General features: G+C 37.1%; 1 protein-coding gene across 2 annotated transcripts; it reads right to left on the minus strand.

Annotated features, from left to right (window-relative positions):
* Positions 1-1800: 1800 nt before the first annotated feature.
* Positions 1801-23771, minus strand: LOC131155016 (mechanosensitive ion channel protein 10-like). 2 transcript variants are annotated; one of them, XM_058107894.1, is made up of 5 exons: positions 22483-23771; positions 21289-21412; positions 3008-3301; positions 2380-2582; positions 1801-2265 (listed from the first exon to the last, which is right to left on the minus strand). In XM_058107894.1, the coding sequence occupies exons 1-5, from the start codon at positions 23733-23735 to the stop codon at positions 2016-2018; spliced, it is 2124 nt and encodes a 707-aa protein (XP_057963877.1). In that variant the 5' UTR covers positions 23736-23771; the 3' UTR covers positions 1801-2015. The 2 variants fall into 2 exon arrangements, with proteins under 2 accessions (XP_057963877.1, XP_057963878.1); XM_058107895.1 differs by lacking the exon at positions 3008-3301.
* Between the last annotated feature and the right edge of the window lie 426 nt (positions 23772-24197).

A 24197-nucleotide genomic window follows, 5' to 3' on the forward strand; every position in this document is an offset into this window, starting at 1 on the left:
GGGAGAGAACTGGAGAGAGAGAGAGAGAGAGAGAGAGAGAGAGAGAGAGAGAGAGAGAGAGAGACAGAGAGACAGAGACAGAGGAAAATGAAAAAAATTGCAAAAACAAGGAAAATTTTAGGCTTTTTATATTCGGGGATAGTTGGCCACGTGTCACCTCCCGTGTGATAACACGTGGCATGTTCTGGACCAAAAGAGAGGGGGCAGCGTGGCCCAATCTGGGCCATCCGATATGTGCTTTCTCTAGGGACAGCTAGATCTTTGCCACGTTTTCAATCTATACTTAATGGATTAGGGCAACCGGTGGTTAACACGTGTCAAGGTGACGTCAGCCTAACATCACCCTATTTCAGATTTTTTTTTTTTTTTTTTTTAAAAAAACAAGGGGTAAATGAATGCTGACACGTGCCCAAGGTTATATCATGCTGACATCATCACCCCATTTTAAATAATAAAAAATAAAATAAAATAACGGGGGGAAGAGCCACATGTCACAACTGTGAGTGGACACGTGGCGGCTGTTGGTGGACTCGATTCATTTTAAATGAATTGAGTGACCTAGTTCACTATTTAATTATTTATTTGTTTATTTTTTATTGTGTTTATTATTTTTAATTAGTCTTTTTATCTTAAAAATTAGAGAAAATAGCATAAAATTCACAAAAAAATAAAAAAGAAAAAGAAAATATTTGGAAAAATATTTTTTGAAGTCAAGAAAAATATTTTTAGTTATTTTGACTTGGAAATATGGAGAAAAAATATTTGAAAAATCCTAGAAATTTTGAAAAAATGTTGAAAATGCTCAGAAAAACTCCTATAAAATTTTGAAAAATCTGGGAATATTTTTAAAATATATTTTTGATGATTTTCTTGATTTTTGGGTGGGTGAGTCCCTATGATTTTAAAAATGGCAATGGATATTTTTAGACCTTACATGTATTAGCTGTGAAGGGGATTTTCTAACAAGATATCCTCTTTTGAAGGTCTTATTAGACATTCCTAAGTCAATTCTTCAATGTCTTGTTAATTTAGAACATTTATTCATTTATTTGTTTGTGTATTTTAAAAGGAGTTAATTAAAAGGTTATTAAATTCAATTTGAAATAATTCTTAATTAATTAGGTACAATTTATAAAATAGGTGTACAGGGGGTGCGAATACCTTCCCCTCACATAACCGAACTCTCGATCCAAATCTTGGTATACGCAAACCAAGACTACTGGTTCCTTGACCCAGGTTTAATCCAGTGAGCAATCAAATGAGTAGTAATTAGGTATTCTAACTACACCAAGGAAAAATAGGTTACCGATGACTCCAAAAATTCAAAATTTTCCAAAATCGTATATTTACATCCTCGCCTCCCCGAGGCAACCTCCACTCCACCAAGACTTTGTGGCACACGATGTATTATTTACCATTGGATTTCATAGACCATGCAAAGGTTATCACCCAATGGTGGTACCATATTAATTATATTAGGATAATAGTTAATTGGGTAAAAAGTCCTCCTAATGATAACCAAGTTGCCAAAATTACTAGATCGATCAAGACATTTTCTTAGCTATAATATGTTATTTTGAGGTGACAGCAATGGTGAGTTATCTACTTTATCTTCAATTCTCTTATTGTAAGATTTAGTATAGTCTCTATTGTTTCCCGACCTTGGGCAATGAAAGAGAGATATGCTATTGTGAATTAAAAATAATGGGATAGATCATCCAATCAAATTCATATGGCAATGATTTCTAAATTATACGGAGTTTCTAATTAAGTTAAAAAAAAAAAGTGTGGAGCAATATGGCGAAAGAACAACAGAAAATAAGATAAACAAATTACAAAAGCCAAAGAAAGAGACGAGATTATATCCAAGCTTCCCTAGTTAAGATTCAGAGAGTAGGTCAAACCATGCTCTCAATATACCTAACAAAAGTTTTAGTAGAAAAATAAAATATAAATAGATGTCAATCAAAAGGATGCTAATTTTAGTAATACCAATGATGAATGGAATCAACCTTCTAGTCAGTGTTGACTACATGGGTCAGATGGACCTGTTGAGGAAGAAGATGGTACTTGATTCCAAGGCTCTCAAAGATTTTCTTCAACTCCAAGAGAAGCTCTGAGACACGATTGTTTCTTTCACCATAATTTTGATGGTTGATGGTGTGTTGAACACAAAGGCACATCTTCATCTTGTGCACATTTTCAATCTCTTTCACTATCACAGAGTGTTTTGGGTTCCAGTGCTTTGGTTTGCTCTCTAAGTATCTGCACTCATAGAAAGAGACTACACATTAATTCGTTATAAGAATGAGTTGTACATAGAAAAAAGGGCATGCATATTGCAAGCATATATGTTAACATAAATTTATGCTTACATACATTTGTATGGCTTTCTTGAGAGCAACTATAGTTTCAAAAGATGTGGAGACATCGATTGTGAAGTCAATACCATCACCCATATCTGGACTGCGATAGAAATTACTAATTGGTTTGGTGAGTAAAAGTGAATTGGGGTAATATATCTTCTCCATATCATATCTAAGGAACACTGTAGTTAAAATATTCATCTCTTCCACAACCATCTGCATATATATATGCACAAAAATTATAATTGTTACACACACAAAACACACAGAAAAATGTGGGGTGTGAGGTGGGGGAGAGACACAGACACAATAAAGGTAAATCACAATATAAGTCTCTAAGGATTCGCTAAATTGGATTTCCCCCTAAATTTTTAATAGTGTAACAATTTGATTCTTGAAGTTTCATATTAAAGATAGTTTAAGTCCTTGTCCAAGGTTTTCATCAATGTCAAAGTTAAAACTTTAAAATCAAATGGTTATAATTAAAATTTCACGAAATAAAGTGCAATTTAATGAAACTTAGCAAGTTGCATTGTTATTTACTTAAGACATAACAAAATGGGATATTTTTTTTTCCCAAGGTTCCATCCATGCATACACATGAAGTGATATTTTGATCCTAATGCTTTAATTAAACTCACCTGAACCCCATCAACAACACAACGATCTCCAATGTCAAATGGATGCATGACAAAGACGAAGATGATGGACTCAAATATGGTTTTACACATGTTCTGGAACATGAACCCCAAGAGAACTAGTTGTGTTGTCACAAAAACAATAATCTTTGTTGATGCCAAACCTATCACCATAAGAGTCTCCACGATTATGATCACTGAGACAATTGCACTTGCTAGCTTATGAAGCTGTTGCACTGCTGTCTTAGTATCGTTTAAGGAATGTGCCAAGGACTTTCGCTCAAAATAAGCTCGTACCTACATGCATGGTAAGGTTATCACACATTACAAAATAATAAGATAAGCCCATTTTTTATGTACTAGTAAATATGTAATATGCGTTGTATGTGATTGCAAGTGTATATTCTTGAATAATATTTAAATAAATTATAATATCGTTTAGAAATATTTTAAATAAATTGATATTATATTATCATATTTGAGTCTATAAGTTCAAGTACAAATATTCAAATTTCTTTATAAGAATTTATATTTTCTTTGCAATTATAAAATATGGGCATGGATATGGGCAAGGGATACTCTTATGACACAACACATACGTAAAAATGCAATAAATCTCAAGATATTAGGAATGACATGAAAATGACATGCAACTTACAATTATACTTAAATATACTACATATCACAAATACTTAATTATTTCTGTTGCAGCCAAAAATTGAACGACTTTTACAATTCTTGATCACGATCACCTGAAAAGAGATAAATAAGCAAGGCTTGAAGGACCCAGGGTGTACTCCGAGGGATCTCTCCGATGCCTAAGTCAGGGATTGGCTTGAGAGGTTTTTTATGCAACAGTAAAGGTCGTTCAATTTTTGGCTACAACAGTTGGTGCCGTCTGTGGGAACTTTTTTATAGGTTTCCTCTTTTAATCCTTGATCATGACTATATGAAATAATTTGAAGTTGATGCATTAGCTCGATCAAGATCGTCCGAAATGCAGCCGTCCGACACCTAGACATACTCGACTCCGTCCGATCCATTGCCGATTTGGACCCTACCCTGCGCAAGCTCTCTATTCATGGCTTGGGATGGGAAAACTAAAGGGTACGAGTTTGTCACGTTCAAGCATGTCGATCGCACCTTGCTCACGTTGAAGAAGCCAAATAAGAAAAATGACAGATGAATAAGTGAGACCAAGCTTGCAGTATTGGGAGATTCCAGGTCTAATGTGAATCCGTCTACAATTGATGTTTCAATGCGCAAGATTTATGTAGCTAATGTGCCTGATTCTTAAGGTATGGTTTTTCTTCATCATACAATAATAGTTCCAAAAAAGAAAAAAAAAATAGATGCCACAGTTTCAATGCTTGAAAAGCTCCACCTTGATGGCTAATAATAATTAATAGGATGTTCTACAAGTCATTTAATTGATTGAACAAAGGTCAAGTTTAAGTAGCAAGAAAGAAAACAACCAAAACCAATCAAGGTTGCATCCAACCCAATAACTGCACAAATCCAAAAAGGTGCGCATCTACACAGATTCAATCTGATTTTGGTTCTCAAGACCCATCATGGTCGATAACTTCAATAAAATAAAATAAAAAATAAAAAATAAAACACTGTTGACAAGAGGTACAATGACCCATAGACTCCAACAAAGTAATGCTTGTGAGGCTTGAAAACTGCCCAAAAGATGAGCACAACGTATTAGGCAAAGAAGAAAAAGCCTAACTAACGAGCAATACTCGTGAAGCCCGAAGACTGCCCAAAACATGAGCACAACTCATTGATTACATGCTTAAATTGTGTAATTAGGTATTTTAATTCATGCATGAAGAATTATATTTTTAAATAAATGTCTAATTACTCTCAATATTTTAACATTATATTCTATTTATAGTATTTGGGGTTTATTGAGTAATCTATGAATTTTTGAAATTTTTTATTACAGGGCAACTATTGGAAGCTAAAACCAACATTACTTCATAATCTGAGCGTAACTTTCTCATTTGAGCTCCGATCGAGACGATTCAAAATTTTAGGGAAAGCTGAGGAAGTGCTCTATGACTTTCATGTTTTGAACTTTGAGAGATACAAGCATTAGGAAGGTCAAAATCCTTTTTTTTCACTGGAAAACTAAACAAAAAAGAAAAAAGAAAAAAGGAGAAACAAGATAAGAAAATTAAAAAAATATAAAAAAATAAATGTTTTGGGTTGATTTGACCTGGGCATGCAGCCAGGTCCTCTCCAATGCGCTGGACTATGTGTGCAAGTTGGAAGCCCAATTTGGGTTGAAAAAATTTTGAAAAGTCAAAGGGAAAAGCAGCTTTAAGGGAGTAAACAAAAAGTAGGGTTAGGATTATATTCTTTGAGAGTAACTTTTTGGGGAAGAGGCTGTGGGCACAGGCATGGCAGTAACTTTGCTGTAAAACCCGGCCAGTTCTTCTTTCTCTCTCTCTCTCTCTCTCTCTCTCTCTCTCTCTTCTCTCTTCTCTCTTCTCTCTTCTCTCTTCTCTCTTCTCTCATCTCTCTTCTCCCTCTCTCTCTCATCTCTCTCTTTCTTTAAACTCAATTTTCTTAAAATTAATTTTATTGTTACGCTTTTAATTTATTCAAAGCTTGGATTAATTTTTTTTAAATAATTTGTTTAATTTAAGAACTTTCTTTTTATTAGATAAATTTCTTCTTAAATCTCTCTTTCTCTCTCTCTCTCTCTCTCTCTCTCTCTCTCTCTCTCTCTCTCCCTCTCTTGCATTTAAATTCTTATTTGAGCATTATTTTTGTTAATTTCAATTTGTCTTCTTATTTAAAATTTTTATAGGGATTTAATTATTTTCTTTGGGTGTTTTTATTATTAAAATTTCTATTTTTATTTAGACTGTATTCTTGCTTGGATTTACGTTTAATGTTAATATTTTTATTTAGTTAAATAATTGCAGGGTTTAGTTCTTTCATTATTCTAGCATTGAATCTGGTATTTATTTAAGTTATTTCATGCATATTTAATTTTTAGTTAGAACTTAAATTCTTTTGCAAAAACCTCAAACATCTAAAAAACCAAACCTGAACTATTTTCAGTAAACTTTTCTTTTCTTAATCTTTTTTTGGAATTACACAAGTTTAAAATTGAAATGCATTCTCTGAGGAGACGATCTGGCCCGTGGACTAAGTATTACACTACTGAACTCCTATACTTGGGATAGCTTCCGAGCGGTTCATTTTCCAAGTGAGTCAAGTTTTTGGTGCCGTTGTCGGGGAATGTTAGTTTTAGTTTCAAACTAGTGTTTTTCCCACTAGTTTAATTTTTCTCATGAAGAAAAAAATAATAATAAAAAATAAAAATAAAAATAGAAAAAAAAAAGAGTTTTGAAGAAAATATGGTTGCACCTGCACCACGCATGCTTATGGATTTTTTGTAGCCTACATGCACCACTGCACCATCTTATACTGCTTTACCTAATGAAACACTTAATTTCATGATTCTGCGCAAGAGGATGTGAATACGAGATGAAATTCAAGTGTCCTTATCGGTACCTAATAGAGTTTGAGTTGACTTGCAATATTTTTTCCTCCTGTGTTAGAACTAATGAATTTTCTAAACTTTGTTTATTTCTTACCTTTTTGAAGGATAGGGCGAAGATAGTCTAATTCTTTAAAACCTCACTCTATCTGTTTATGGGCTAATATGGAGCGTGAATTTCTACATAAGTTTTGTCTCTCATAAAGAACTTAATTTTTGCAGGAACAGAACATTCAGTTTATGCAGAAGGGTGACGAGACTTTTCGAACTTGCTGGGAGAGGTTCAAGGATTTGCTAAGCACGTGTCCACATCATGGGTTTGAATCATGGAGGTTAGTCAATTATTTCTATATAGCTTTTACTCCTGATTGCAAATAATTTGTCCAAACTATGTGCAATGGAGAACTTTCAACAAGGAACCGGATCAGGCACTATCATTCTTTGATTACTTAGCTGAAAGTGTTCAACAATGGAATACACGATACAATCAGGCACCCGTGGCAGTACAACCTATTAGTGCAATCAATGGTGGAGGTAAATATGAGTTAACATATTATCCAAACACTCTGCTGCCTCAGTATCAGCCACAATAGATCCCTCAGAGCTATGCACCTTTAGGATTTCAATCTAATGCAACACCTACTCCACCGTAGAAGTCTCTTGAGGATGCTTTTCAACAATTCATATAGATTCAAGTCACAACTAACAATTAGTACACTTAGGCCATAAATGAATTATGGGACACCATTAATGAGATGAGTACGTAGTTGAATATCTTAGAAAAAGAAGAATTTTTAGTAGAACATCAGCCAAATCCTTCAAAATACTAGCACTAACAGCAAAAAATACATAATGATTCTCTTGAGACAGTGGAGACTGTTATTACTTCAAGAAGTGGGAAAGAAGTTTCCTAACCTGAGATGTTCATCAACAGAAAACCATTTGTCTCAGCACTTGAAGTTACATCCAAAACAAATGAAGTAAACGAAAAATCAGAGGAAGCGAATCTAGAAGTGAAGAAGTTAGTTAATGAGGAGGTTGAGACTAATAAGGAGTAGCATCTTGTGGTCCCTTATCCTCAGAGATTGGAAGCCATGGAACCATCACTTCCTCATGGAGTAAATGTCAAGGAGTGCAATGTTGAAGCAAATCACCGCAGTGGTAAGGTGATGGGTACACCCGATAAAGAGAGTCAGTAGACTAGTGAGAACTTAACATTCAAGAAACCAAGTAAAATTTTTAATGTTGATGCTTCTGAAAAGCCAAAGGTAACTGCTCTGACAAATTTTTCTCAAAGACCAGTTCTTAAAGAAGTGAATTTCCTGTAAAATATACTAAATAAAGATCTTTTCTTATTAAAACAAGTAAGACAGTCTGCACATGTTTTGTCTAGTACCTTTGAACGTATTGATTTATTTGAGACTAACTTTTGTACAGGTAACAAGACTAATTCATTGTGGTGAATCAAATTTGGAAAATCGCCGGTTCAATTAATAGACTTGCACCCACCAGATGAAATTCCTTTAGAGTCTCTGCTAGATAGACAGTGATGTTTTTCTTTCCCTTCTTTTCATTCTGTTTTACCTTACTTCATTTTTAGTTTATTTTCAAGTACATTTTTTTTGTAGTTTCAGTTTTTTTTCCCTTAGTTCTCCACCCAAGTATGCCCTACTTCCCCCGTGCACATTTTTCTATTTCCCTTATGCTTTCACATTGAGGACAATGTTCCACTTTAGTTGGGGGTGATAATTTACATGTGGCACTGTGCACGTCCACTTGTTAAGTTTTGTATTAATTAAAAAAATAAAAAAGTGTATTGAGGATAGATGGTTATGTCATGATTAACACTGACGTATATTCTTTACATACTTGCATATAACTTAAGAATTACACACTCGAGTCATTTATGTGTAGTTTCTCTTTATATGACTTTGTAACTCCATGAAAATTGATTGGTAATTCATTCGTATTAAACTGGTTATATAAACTCTCATATTTACATGTTATCTCATGAGACTGAATAGCCACATTCATGTGATTCATTGCACTTAGGGTTCCTTGTAAACACTAAGAGAATACCTGTGGCAACTGTGATACCTTGTGAGGTATCCTTGAACTATTTATCGTCCTTTTGAGTGTTAACATCAAATTAGAGTTAATGAAACTCAATTCTCTTTTCTTCTAGATGATTCTTTGTACACTAGTCTCTATTTTTGACTTATTAGCCTAGAGGTGACATATAGTGGGGAGATAGAAACCTAAGTCTTGTAGCATACTTAAGATGTGATGGCTGAGCCACCCCTAGAGATAGACTTAGTTCATGGGTTCGAGCTTAATTCTCCTTAGTGGTATGAAGATAATAAAAGAAGTGTAATGATTGTCCTAATTAAAATGAAAAGACAGAAATTGAAGAATGAGTAGAAGAAAGAATAAGAAAAATAGAAATGCACATAAAATGAAAGCTTAATACCTGCTCCACACAAATACCACAAAGAGTTAGGGACACAACATATGTTCTCAACATATGAAAACTCTTCAATTGTTTAATGCTTCAAATGTATTCACACCTGGTTTGTGAATAAGTTGATCTAGGGTGACCTTGGTTGGACATGGCGAGTAGGTGAGAAGATGTTAGGGTGAAGGACCTAACACCTCACAAATATGTTGGATCCCTTTTAGACTAGTCCACTCCATACATTTAGCGTTTGTTCCTTGCAATATGTGAGATGTTTGATCGTGACACTTCTCCTCACATATGATGAGCGAACCCATTCTTTTTGAGCATTTTTTAGGGTATACCAGTTAGGCTGAGTCAAAACGACCGTTCTGTAAGTGTCCACTGGTATCTTGGGTGTAACGAGTCATACACATAACACATACCCCGAGATTTCGCCTCTTTATACTCAGATTTATATGACTACATTAACTCGGAATTGTATTGCTGGTTAACTTCATGTGAGTATATTGTTCTTAATGGTTATATGGCAATGAAACTTGCATGAGTAACTTGCTTCAGAGTTGCGTGAATTGTATGAGCTCGTGTGTAATCTGGTTATATTCCTGTATGTGATATGGTATGGTTGTGTCACATGTGCATTCATTTCATATTTGTTGGAATTAGTATTTATGGGTACTGCCCTAGAATTCATTCACGTTATTTGCTAGAGACTAGCAAAACATTAGTTGGATGATGTGATTACGCTTTTAAATTATACAATTAGGTGTTTTAATTCATGCATTAAGAATTATATTTTTAATTAAATACCTAATTACTCTTAATATTTTAGCATTGTGTTCTATTTATAATATTTGGGTTTTATTGAGTAATTTATGAATTTTTGGTATTTTTTATTGCAAGGCAACTATTGGAAGCTAAAACCAACATTACTTTGTAATCTGGGCATAACATTCTCATCCAAGTTCCGATCGATACAATTCAAAATTCAAGGGAAAGCTGAGGAAGTGCTTTACAACTTTTGTGTTTCGAGCTTTGAGAGATATGAGCTCTAAAAACATCAAAATCCCCTTTGTTCGCTAGGAAACAAAAAAAAAAAAAAAAACAAGACAAGAAAAGAAAAAAATATAAAAAAAATAAATGTTTTGGGTTGATTTGACTCGACCATGCAGCCAGGTCCTCTCCCATGGGACTGTGTGTGCAAGTTGGGAGCCCAATTTGGATTGAAAAAATTTTGAAAAGTCAAAGGGAGGAGCAGCTTTAAGGGAGTTGACAAAAAGTTGGGTTGGGATTATTTTCTTTGAGAGTAGCTTTTTGGGGAGGAAGTTGTGGGCGCAGACATGGCAGCATTTTTGCTGCAAAACTAGGCCATTTCTTCTCTCTCTCTCTCTCTCTCTCTCTCTCTTTTCTCTTTTCTCTTCTCCCTTATTCTCTCATCTCTCTCTTTCTTTGAACCCAATTTTGTTAAAATTTATTTTATTGTTATGCATTTAATTTATTCAAAGTTTGGATTAATTTTTGTTTAAAAATAGTTTGTTTAATTTAAGAACTTTCTTTTTATTAGATAAATTTCTGTTTAAATCTCTCTCTCTCTTGCATTTAAATTCTTGTTTTAGCATTATTATTGTTAATTTCAATTTGTCTTCTTATTTAAAGTTTTTATAGGGATTTAATTATTTTCTTTGGGTGTTTTTATTATTAAAGTTGGTGTTTTTATTTAGAGTGTGCTTGGGTTTACGTTTAAAGTTAATTTTTTTATTTAGTTGAATGATTGCAGGATTTAGTTCTTTCATTATTCTTGCATTGAATCTAGTATTTATTTAAGTTATTTCATGCATATTTAATTTTTAGTTAGAACTTAAATTCTATTGCAAAAGCCTCAAACATCTAAAAAACCAAATCTCAACTGTGCTTAATAAACTTTTCTTTTCTTTATTATTATTATTTTTTTTGGAATTACATGAGTTTAGAACTAAAATGCATTCCTTAGGGAGACGATATGACCCTTGGGCTAAGTATTACACGACTGAACTCCTATACTTGGGATAACTTCCGAACTGCTTATTTTTTTGAGTGAGTCACACATTAGGCAAAGAAGAACCAGCCCAACCGACGATCAACGCTTGTGGGGCCCTAAGACTGCCAAAAAGATGAGCACAACTTATTAGACAAATAAAAACTGGCCTAACTGACAAGCAACGCTCATGAGGCCCGAAGACTGCCCAAAAGTTGAGCGCAACTCATTAGGTAAAAAAGAATCGACCCAACTGACGCGTAACGCTCGTAAGGCCCGAAGACTACCCAAAAGATGAGCACAGCTCATTAGACAAAGAAGAATTGGCCTAACTGACGAGCAACGCTCTTGAGGCTCGAAGATTGCCCAAAAAATGAGCAGAGCTCATTAGGCAAAGAAGAATCAGCCCAACTGACGAGCAATGCTCGTGAGACCCAAAGACTGCCCAAAAGATGAGCACAACTCATTAGGCAAAGAAGAACTGGCCCAACGGATGAGCAACATTCGTGAGGCCTAAAGGCTGCCCAAAAAATAAGCACAGCTCATTAGGCAAAGAAGAACCAAAACAACGTACGAGCAATGCTCATGAGGCTCGAAGACTGCCCAAAAGATAAGCACAACTCATTAGGTAAAGAAGAACTGACCGAAATGGTGAGCAACACTCGTGAGGACTGAACACTCCCCAAAAAATGAGCACAACTCATTTGGTGAAGAAGTTGACCCAACTTATGAGCAACGCTCGTGAGGCCCAGAAATTACCCAAAATATGAGCACATCTCGTTAGGCCAAAAACGACAAAAAAGATAAGCATAGCTCATTAAGCCAAAAACAACCCAAAAAGCCTCCTGAAGAGTTGCTCGGCACAAAAGCCTTGCAAAAAGCTGCTCGGCAAAAATTGCTTTCAAAGAGCAGCTCAGCATAAAAGATTAGGATAACTTAAAAGATGAGCACAACTCATTAGGTAAAGAAAAACCAGTCCAAATGACGAGAAAAAATTCACGAAGGTAAGGTAAAACTTGTTTGAAATTTGCTCGGCACAAAAAGTCTTGCAAAGAGCCGCTCGACACAAAAAGCATCGTAAACAGCTGCCTGACACAAAATGCCTTTAAAGAGCTGCTGAGTACGAAATACCCCTAAAAAAACGGTTTGAAAAAAAAATACCCAGGAACAATCAACTCGAAAAAGTTGACCCTGCTCCAATCGGCGCAGGAAGCCGCATACACAGAAAAGTCAGCTCAGATAAGCTGACATTGCCGTGGTTTCAGCTCAAAAGCAGCATATTCATCAATAACTAGCTTGGATAATCTGACTTTACAATGATCTCGGCTCGGAAGTAGCATACTCGGCAATAACTTAATCGATAAAAGCCAACACTGCTTCAATCTCGGCTTTAATAAGCCGATTACCCACCAACATCGGCTCGGCAAGCCCTTTGGCTCGGGAAGCCGAATATAGGGAGACAGCTTGCCAAAAGTAAAAATAAAAAATAGACATGACAACTTTCAAACTTTGGAAACAAGCTTCAAAAATTCGAAACTGAAGGGGGGCAACTGATATACCCCAAATATATCACTTACTGTAAGTCTAGAGGAGACTAGAGCCCAACATTGATGAGCGTAGTTACCACCTAAGTCAACTACTCATTCAGAGCAATTAACGCCTGCTTCATGATGACCAGAGCAATCTACGCTAACGCTATAACAACCGGAGCGATTTACGCTTGCACCATAATTCGCCAATAAATGTCACATCACCTTTGGGTCAAACTCCATCACTATAAATGGGAATTCAGAGAAAAGGCTAAGGTATCTCATTCTAAACTCTACTTTACTATTGCATAAAAAACCACTCAAGTCAATCCTTGACTTAGGCATCGAAGAGATCTCCCGAAGTATACCCCGGGTCCTCCAATCCTTACTTATTTATCTCTTTTCAGGTGGTCGTGATTAGGGATAGTGAAGGTTGTTCAATTTTTTGCTGCAACAAATTCTAACATTTACATGGCAACAACAAAGAAAATAATACAAATACAACTTCAATGTTTGTGTGTTTCTCTTTTGTAATTATTTCAAAATGTTACATCTTTGATTTTCTATAGTTTTTTTTTTCTAGTAAAACTAAACCATTTCTATTCATTTTCTAAGAATCAAATTTAAAAAAGTTGCTGGTCGTAGTGTTGAATTCTGACAATACTATAGAGGTGTTATCCTTTGTATGCAGTGTTCTAGCTTCACTTAACAAAAAGTCCACAATCTTCTCTACCGAATTTTCTTTTTCCATGGCATATCGCTCCCTCATCTGAAGGACAAGCTCAGTTGCCTTCCTAATGCCGATAACATCCCATAAGCCATCGCTTGCCAAGAGAGCAAAAGCCTTGTTTGCTTTAAAAAAAAAAAAGGGCGGCACCTCCATTTATTTATTGATAAACCCTCACTTTTGGCGAAGGAATACAGTGGTTACAAGACAATCAATAGGAGAAACAAAAGACAAAGCATTAAAGGCCTTTCAAAAAAATAACACCAACATCCATCCAAAAATCGGGATACAAGTCCAATCAAAACAAAACTCACGCAACAAAATAAAAAAAAAAGATAAACAACATAAAGCATAAACCAAAATCAACACGAAATTAGTACCTCATATAAGTCGTACCCATCTTCTCCAGTTTATACAACTCATTGATAATTCTAAGGAGCTGACTACTATTTGTAAACAAACTATTCCTCCCCAGAGCACCTTGTTGAGGCAAGGCATCTACCACTCTGTTCCCTTCTCTGTACCAATGCTTTATTGAAAAGTCTACTCCCTCCAATAAACCAATAAGCTGCTCCCAAAAATCCCACAAATACCACAAGGAGCACCTACTAGATCTTATCCAATTTACTACAAAATTCGAATCACATTCAATATCAATACTAGTATGACCCAAATGTTTGCAAATCTTTAATCCCTCCAACACTACTCTCAATTCAGCTTCATTATTTGAACAAGAACCAAAATATTTTAAAAAATCAAAAACAAAAGAACCTGTATGGTCTCTAAGGATGCCACCACCACCCGGCGGCCCTGGGTTCCCCAAGCTGCTCCTGTCCAAATTTAGTTTCAACCAGCCTTACCTCGGTTTTATCCATCTCACATATTGCACAGTTTTAATTCTTTTATTCACAATTCGCACTTTCAAATTCTGTAATATCCGAAAATTAGCATCCTTTAACTGAATCAAACCTATCATGTTCCTGCTCAAAACCCCCCACCCAATACTTAATGGACAGCCACACATTTGTACTATTCTCCAATTTCCCCTCCATTCTAGCCACACATCTCCTTCTCCATAGCCTCCAAACTACTAAATAAGGAATCAAACCCATCAATGATCCCAATTGATAAAATCTAGATGCCTTATTAAACTATATTTGGACTCTTTCTTTCCAACTTCGTTGCCTAAGGAAAGGAACACCTACCTCCACTGAAACCTTCCTCCAAACCTTAGTAGTAAGGTCTCCCTTATTTAACACAATATCTATATGTAACACTCGACTTATATAAGGCTCTGAACTGAAACGGGAATCCTGCTGTTTCAAAAATTTGTCTCCAAGCATCCGAGCAAGGTTTATGTCACACAGACGTGTCTCCCCATCTTTCAATGGTTCTCCTATTTCTTTGATGCGATGCCTTTCAGAATAACTTGTTATTGTAAAAAATCTGTCTTTTGTATTCTACTCCTTTTTTTTTTTTCAGCCGTCTATCCTTTCTTATATATAAAAACTTAACTTTGCTATACAGTTTTTCATCTCCTAGACTCAAGCTAACCACCCTAATTTATGGGATGTTACAAATTTCAAATGCTTCAAATCTCTCTTGGTTGTTTACAATGATAGCTCACGCCAACACTCCCCCTCAAGTTGATGCATGGAGGTCTCGCATGCCCAACTTGTCAAGTGAGTTGTAGAAGTCCTTGCTAGATACAGCTTTTGTAAGGATGTATACCAATCGATCTTCAGATTTCACAAACGAAAACCTAATTGTTTTTGCTTCAAGATTCTCTTTGATGAAGTGTCGATCTACCTCCACATATTTAGTACGATCATGTTGAATAGGATTGTGAGAAATGGCAATTGCAGCTTTATTGTCACACAAAAGATCCATCTCGGAAGTGGGGGCAAACCCGATTTCAGTGAGTAGCTTTCTTAGCCAAAGGAGTTCACAAATACCTTTAGCCATTCCCCTAAACTAAGCTTCAGCTCTTGACAAGGCTACCACTTTTTGTTTCTTGCTTCTCCAGGTTACAAGATTTCCTCCAACAAATGTAAAATATCCTGATGTGGATGTTCTGTCAGTGATATTACCTGCCCAATTCGCATATGTATACCCATAAACCATCGACTGACTGTTATGTTTTGAGAACATAAGTCCCTTGCCCGGGGATGACTTCAAGTATTGAAGTATTCGAATCACTACTTCCATATGACTCTTACTTGGGTTATGCATAAATTGACTTACGACGCTTACAGCATAGGCAATATCTGGGTGAGTATGGGAGAGATAAATGAGTTTACCAACTAACCTTTGGTATCTTCCCTTATCTGTTGATACTTGGTCTGAGTATTCTCCAAGCTTGTGATTTTGAACCATGGGGGTGTCTGCAGGCCTACACTCCAACATCCCTACTTCGGTAAGAAAATCTAATATATATTTCCGTTGGGAGAGAAATATGCCTTTCTTAGACCTGGCAACTTCAATTCCCAAGAAATACTTGAGTCCTCCCAGATTTTTCATCTCAAATTCAGTTGCTAATTGCTTTTGAAGCAGAGAGATTTCGTCTTCATCATCTCCTGTAATAATAATGTCATCTACATAGACTATCAAAGCAGTTACCTTGCCTAAATGATGCTTTAAGAACAAAGTATGGTCAGAGTTACTTTGTTGGAAGTCATATTTCTTCATTGCCAAGCTAAACCTTCCAAACCACGCTCGTGGTGATTGCTTCAATTCGTACAATGCTCGCTGCAATTTGCACACCACTCCATTCTTTGAAGATGTTGTATAACCAGGAGGAACATCCATATAAACCTCTTCTTGGAGATCACCGTTGAGAAAAACATTCTTTACATCAAATTGATGCAAAGGCTAATCAAGATTTGCAGCTAGAGACAATAATACCTTAACTGTATTTAGCTTGGCTACAGGTGAGAAAGTCTCCTGATAATCGACACCATATGTCTGCGTATATCCCTTCACTACCAGTCGTGCTTTGTATCGTTCAATAGATCCATCTGCTTTGTGTTTAATGGAGAACACCCATTTGCACCCCACAATTTGTTTTCTTTTAGGTAATGGAACAAGAGTCCATGTATCATCTTTTAGTAGTGCCTCCATTTTTTCCTCAATAGCTTGGGTCCATCTTGGATCTGCCAATGCCTCATGAACACTAGTAGGAATTTGACATATGGAGAGTTCTTGTGCAAATTTATTAAGATCAGAAAGTTCCTTGGTGGATACATAGTTAGCAATAGGATATTTCGACCTTCGTTCCTCAATACCTGGAGAGTATCTATTAGGTGGCTTGCCACGATTGTACCTGTGAGGTAAGACATAACCCATAGAAGCATTTATATCATTGGTATGTAAGGGTGTAATGACATTACGCACCTTAGGAGTATTCTCAGGAGATGATTTAGTTGGCACTTTAGAGGGAGGGGATATAGGTTCAATCTCAGATGTTGCATGCTCTGCAGTAGGATATATGTCAGCTTCACAGTTCACAATGCCTAAGTTATCATTCAGCCCATCCTGCACCTCATGTTCACGTGGCCCCTCATTTGGCGCCAACCAATCAAACTCATTTGGCACCTCATGTTGGAACCAATTCAACTCTTCATTATGTATCTCCCCCTGAAGAGGAGAAGTAGGTGTCAAAGAGGAAAAAAACATATCAGTCTCCAAGAATTGGACATCCATAGTCACATCGAGTCTATGGGTGGTAGGATCATAGCACCGATACCCTTATTGATGGACGCCATAGGCCAAAAACAAACACCGACATGCACACGGATCAATTTCAGTGCGCTGGTTCTTGTGGAGATACACATAGACAACACACCCAAAGACGCGAGGAGGAAGCATTAGTGCAGTAAGTAGTGACACATAAGTAGAAAGACATTGGAGTGGTGTCTTAAAGGATAAAACCTTGGAAGGCATTCGGTTAAGAAGATGGACAGCAGTTGAGACGGCATTGGTCCAAAAACATTTGGGCATATGAGCACCAAGAAGCAAAGCACGGGCAGTCTCAAGAATATGTCTATTCTTCCTCTCGGCAACACTATTCTTTTGAGGTGTTTTTGAGCATGAAGTTTCATGAATTAAACCATGTTGAGTAAAGTACGCTTTAAGGTGCTTATTGACATATTCACCACTATTATCAGAGTGGAGAACCTTCATGGTGGCACCGTACTGAGTACCAACCATAGCATGGAGTGTTTCAAACACACTAAGAACCTCATCTTTGTATTTCATCAAGTAAAGTCATGTCATACGAGTACAATCATCCACACAAATCACAAACCAGCGAAAGCCAGACATATTAGTAACAGGTGAGGGCCCCCATACATCAGAGTGAATTAATGTAAATGAGTGTCACTTTTATTCATGCTTAAAGGATAAGTAGCGCGATGGCTCTTAGCCAAAATACAAGTGTCACATTTCAAATCAGGAGTCTGTAAATGCTTAAAAAAATCAGGAAAAAACATGCTTCAAAGAAGGAAAAGATGGGTGTCCCAAGCATCGATGCCACAACCAAAGTAGTGCCTCTTTATCGGCATGCGGATGGTTCATGTGATTGGCTTAGACGATATTGATGTCTTCCACATAATATAATCCCTCCCTCTTAGTACCAAGTCCAATTATCTCCTTGGTGAGAATATCCTAAATAAGACAGAAATTGGGATAAATAAGCACAACACACCTAAGGTCTGCAGTAAGCTGACTTACAGACAACAATTTATGGGATAAAGATGGAACAAGTAAAGTATTAGATAAATGCAGGGATGGAGACAAAGTCACAGAATTAGCGCCAGTGACTGGTGAGATAACACCATTTGCATTGGCTATGCTGGTGCGTCGCGGAAGAGAGGTATGAGAGAAGTACGAGGCAGCAAAAGTCATATGGTCAGTGGCCCCCGAGTCAAGAAGCCATGTACTACAGTTTGCATCTCGGTGGGAAGTAGGAAGAGCAAGACCAAGGATACCTGAGTTCAAATTAGGAGGAGCATCCGTGGATGTTGCAGTTGGTTGTATAAGGGAGAGATGAGGCTCCACAACAGCAACAGTAGCTGTGCCTGAATTTCCATTCATTCTGGTTCTAGCAGGACGTTTATGAGCTTGAAAGTCATGCCACCAATCAGGGTACCCATGCAATTTGAAATAGGTTTCACATGTGTGCTTCTAGTTTCTATAATGAAAACATTTTTTCGAATCGATGGAATTTCGGGGCTTGAAAGATTTACCATGGGTAGAAGTGCTTAACATAAGTGATTTTGAGGCGAAGACAGCCCCCTGGAGCCCATCGAGGTCATGGGTAGTCATAAACTGCTGTTGAATAACCTCCCGTCTAACACGCGCATACACTTGTTCAAATGTAGGAAATGGTTTCGTCTGCAAAACATCGGCCTGTATTTTGTTTAGCCAATCATCAAGACCATCCAAAAACACATAAACACGGTCTTCCTGGATGATCCGATTATAATGCTGAATATCAACAGAGCATTCCATAGGATTTGGCTGGCGGAAATCAATTTCACGCCATAAAACCTGCAACTCAGTATAATATTTTTCCAACGAGCCAGTGGCTTGCTTCAGCCGTGTCACATGGCGTTGAAGATCATACACTTGTGATGTATCACTACCATCAAATAAGGTAGTGGCAATGGAATCCCAAACCGCCTTTACCGTAGGAAACCAAATAAAATTGCCAATCAAGGACGAATCCATGGAAGAAATTAACCAACCTTTAACTATGGCGTTATCGGTGCGCCACTTGCGAAAGGAAGGATCAGTGGATAGCGGCTGGGGAAAGTCACCATTAATGTACCCCAGTTTATCCTTGCCAAAGATATACATCTCAACAACTTGGCACCACAGTGCATAGTTGGAACCATCCAACTTGATGCCGATCGGAGCAGTGAATGTTTCAGTGGTGATGGTCAGGGTCCGAGTGTTGCTCAAAACCTTGGTCATCCTTGTAGTCAATTCAAGGATAGAATCAGAGAGATTGTACGTATCGTCAGAAGAGTTCAGATCATCAGAGTCCGCCATGAATAGAGGTATGGTTAGGATGCAATACAGGAAGCCAGAAGTCGTTTGGCTCTGATACCATGTAAAAAATCTGTCTTTTGTATTCTACTCCTTTTTTTTTTTTTTTTTCAGCCATTTGTCCTTTCGTATATACAAAAACTTAACTTTACTATACAGTTTTTCATCTCCTAGACTCAAGCTAACCATCCTGATTTATGAGATGTTATAAATTTCAAATGCCTCAAATCTCTCTTGGTTGTTTACAATAACAGCTCACGCCAACAGTTATTTTATGGTCTTCTGTCATCTTAATTTGTTCTCCATCAATATTAACTACACAGGCTGAGTCCCCAACATTTGCACATTGCACAAAGAAATTTTCTTGACCATCAGCCCAAACCAAAAGCACTGTTTCCGTACAACGCTCATCGTGGTGATGCAGGCATGCTTCAATTTGAGAAAATGCATCCTTAAGGACATCTGAAGTATCATATAGTGTTAAAACCTTTTCCTTCTCTGCGAATCAGATAGGATAGTCAATAGTGGCAACTATCTCGGGCATAATTTTGCTAGCTGATTTGGGGGCCTCTTCTCCACCATGTCCATCAAAGATACCAAACAGTAACGACTAGTGATAAAAGCACACATCTTCCATAGGAAGCTTTTTTGCCCCTCGAAGCAAAGCCATGGGATCTGCAGCAATTCCTACTCAAAAGGGAATCTGACACTTAGTATGTGATGTTATTTGGACATAAACATTTGAAGTTGTGCCAAGAGTTATTATGTCTCCATTTGCAAGCTCAATTGGATCGCCCCAGTGTATACTCCCAGAATCTTGATAGTCTATTGCCCGAGAATTCAAGAGCGTGCCATTTAGACTACCCATGTCCACCCGCTCCCATTTCAGTTTATTCAAATTCCAGCTTATTATGCATGTTTCCCAGAAACTTTTGAATCCTTTAGTAATAGATCACTTGGGTAAACTCTTCCAAGAGTCAACGGAAGCCTGGAAGTATTTGTTGATTGTACAGAACAACGAAGGCCACAGGAAGGTCCAGAGATAACCTCCAGGGTGAGGCTGCTTCTTTGATCTCTAACGTCCTTGGGCACAAATGCTTTAACTCTATCATTTTCAATACCAACTTTCAAGTCATAACTTAAATCTTCCTTTTTAACAGGTTTTTGTTCCTCAGCTGAGAATATTTTTACTGGCCGTTTCAGCGTCTTACCAACAAAAAGTTCTTCAGGAAGGTCAGAAATGACATCTAGAACCAAGCTTTCACCTTGGACCAAATGGGGGGCTGCGGAGGGAAGCCTCTGTTTATGAACAAGACCATGAGTTCGGGGTGAATTGAAATGCCCTTCAGTTTGAAGACATGACCCTCTAAAACAAAATTTTTTTGGCTCTGAACCAGATCCAAATCCTCTGAAACAAGAGGCCTCTCTATATCCGCAATCACCAACCTTGATCGGGCGGGTGCGGAAGGAGCGGGAGAGGAAGAAGCGCCATGGTTTGCAGGCAAGAAGGAAGGGAGGAGGATCAGAAGCAGCATAAGGAGGGAGAGACCGACGATGCTCTCTAGCATCGCCATCGTCCTCGCTCCGCGGGATGAGGGAGAAGAAGGGGCAGGGGAATGGGGGTGGGGCTGGAAATTGTGAGGTGATTTTTTATAGTTTTAATTTTAAATATATAGTTATATATCACATTAAATTAGTTATTCGAAGATCCTGCAGAGTGCATTTTGCCTTCCTTATCATTAATATATCATAATAAATTGTATTTTATAACTTGAAAGAAAATTAAGTAATTTTAAGTGTTTGTCTTTTAATTCATACAGGTGCGTGTATATCAATTAATCTAAAAAAAATTAAATTTCATTATGAATTGAATAAAAGTATTATTTAAAGTATTCAATTGCAATCACAGTAAAATATTTACTAGCATAAAAAATAATAAATAAATAAATAAATAAAAAGAAGTTTGGGAATAGAGAGATATGTACCACCCAATTTTTGAAAGAAGACCTTGAAATTCTTCCGGTTTTGAGGGCTCCTTCAAAGAGTGGGAATATTGTATGAATCTCGACCCTTTTCAAGAATTTCGATAAGTCCTCCTCTTCAATGTACCTGATCAAGCACAACACACAACAAAAGAAAAGAAGATGGTGAAAATGAAGATATACATAGTAATATTAATATTATTAGAAATAATTATTCGACTTTGAATAAATACATATCACAAGCTTTCACTGTTTTAATGTTTTTTAGGGTTTCGTGGGCTAGCTTTGAGCTAAACAATGGGATTAGACGATTCTTATTTTATATATCTTTCTTTTTCTCACACATTGATATTACAATTTAAAGTTTTTAACATAAAGTTTTATGTCCTAACTCCTAACAATCGAAATTCCCCCTAAATTACATAATATATGTTTTCAAATTTTTCCCTTTTTTTTTGGTATATTTTGAGATTCACATTCACAACAGAAGATAATTCTTCTCCAGTTTCATACCTCTTCTTTTCCCATAGAGTCCTATGACCTCCAAACACGAAAATTCTAAACTTAAATCAAGTAATATATATTTTTATCTCTCTTCTCTTGACTAATTGATGAGCAGCTGCTGCAACAAGTTACAAAAATCAATGATTGCTCCTAAATTTTCAAAGTAGATTTTTTTTTTTCCATCAAATTTTAAAAAATATATGGATAAGAACATTTGTAAAAAATAAAAAATTAATTTTAATTTTTTATTTCTTAAAAAAATTACATAAAACAGCACACTATTTTTTAATTTATCAACATTTAGCAGAAAAATCATAAAAAAAAAGATAAAAAAAAATTACATATTTATAATTTAAAATAAAAAAGTTATTTTCCCAACTATATTATTTTTCTTATTCTTTATCTCTCCATCATTCATGTTTTCTTTTTCCTTAAAACATTTTCCTCTAACCAACCACTCCCATAGTGATTACGGTGGTGACATCAACGGGAAGTTGGCGTGACACAGAGCCATTACATTTGGAATTACACATGATATTGGATATGCATTAGAAGTGGAATAGTCAATCATGTCGACATGGTCCCACTATAGTATTATATGTTTAGGTTTGAGTTATAGTCTTCCAAACATGATAACGTGATTCTTTAACAATTTATGTCATATCAATTTTCAAGGGAGGGGAAGAGACTTACTTTGCTCCAGGTTTGGCAACATTCTTGAAGATCCTGTGTGCACAATTCCTAGCCTCCCACTCGCTAGATATCTCCGACTCTGCCTTCCCAAAATCATCCACGGTGTTTGAAATCGTCGACAACCCAAATGACATCACGTAACTCATCAACCTCTTCATACTCCATGCTGATGTCGTACTCTCCATGGATAGTTGCCTCAACTTCTCTATGTCAATCCTTGTTGATCCGTACTTCTTCGACTTGTATGCATTCCTCGTCTCCTTCAACCTCCCTGGCAATGACTTTGACTCCACGAAGGTCCGACGACGATGTTCCTCTTCCGCCAACACTGCTCCCTCGTCCATAGGCGGTCCAGATAATGTGTCAAGAATGTAGTGGTGGAACACGCTCTCTTTCATGCGATCAAAATAGGTTGCCACATGGAATGATGAGGCCAAGACCTTAACTAGGATAATCTTGACGAGCCATATGGTAGCACCGATCAAGAACGCCACTAAGGCTTGGAAGACCTTCCTGAGTAACTTGTTCTTCTTGTGCATCCTCGCATTAAACATGAAGGTCCATGCGAGCAAAACTAGTCCTAGCCATATGCAGTTTTGGAAGCTCTTCCGCAATCCATAGACAAAGTATAAGACCTTCTCACGAAGCATGAAGTTTCGCTCAATGATGAAAACAAAAAATCCCACAACCCAACCAGAGACTAAGCGCCCGCAGAAAAGGACAAGTACCATTAGACACCATTTCCAAACTTCTATACCCCATTTAAGTTGCTGCTTAAGAGATGTTACAGTAAGAGAGCATAGCAAGAAAGAAGTTATAAGCACAAACATCACCCATTCTATTATGACTCTCCAATAAAATTTTCTCCTCTTTTGGTACTTTTTCCAATATGTCTCACCATCTTCTTCAAGCCCTTCATCCCACTCATCATCGGTGTTGTAGTCATCATCCGTGGAGTGGTTGTCACCAAACACGAGGGGGTCCAATTCTTCGTTCAATTCCTTGATCAATGATTTGTGAGGGATTGAATAGTTTTCATCAGCAAGCCGAGCCTTCGGTTTTGAGAAGCTCAAACGGCGAAGGGTTTGCTTTCTCACCGCGGACTGCAACGTCCCATCTCCGGTACTCACCGTGTCCACCTTGGTGTCTTCTTCCCTCGAGCACTGATCTGCTAACTCATTTCGTTGGTCCATGAACAGAACCACTTGGTTCGGAGTTGCTTTCTCCAACGCATCGTTTTGCTCCTCTCTCATTTTCTGCACCGCTTCTTGTCACCCCCTCCAAAATATAGTGCTGTTGGCACGCCTCCCACGAGTTTTATACAAGGTAGTGGGAGGATTTTCCTTTTCTTTTTGGCTCGGACCACCTCCAACCATGTCAATACAAGGTAGTGGGATAATATATGAGTGCGTATGCGGGCCATTCACAAAATGCAGTGCAGATGTTCAAATGGCGGTCCCACTGCTATGATGGTTTCACGTTGCAGTACATTAGTGAAGGGGAAGGGGAAGGGGCTCTGCAATATCAGCAGTACAACAAAATCACTAAAAAAATATGAGGTCAACCTGAGCCTAAATGATGGAAGCTGGACCAAAGAGTAAGGCTGCATCACCTTGAAAACAGACAATTCCTTATTTGATCGGCACAGTGCCATTCCAATGTCACGTTTTACTGGTGTGCCCTCCCAAATTATAAAATGCTTATAAAAAAATACA

Source organism: Malania oleifera, chromosome 5 (assembly GCF_029873635.1).
Source record: "Malania oleifera isolate guangnan ecotype guangnan chromosome 5, ASM2987363v1, whole genome shotgun sequence".
In the NCBI taxonomy this organism is placed as follows: Eukaryota; Viridiplantae; Streptophyta; class Magnoliopsida; order Santalales; family Ximeniaceae; genus Malania; species Malania oleifera.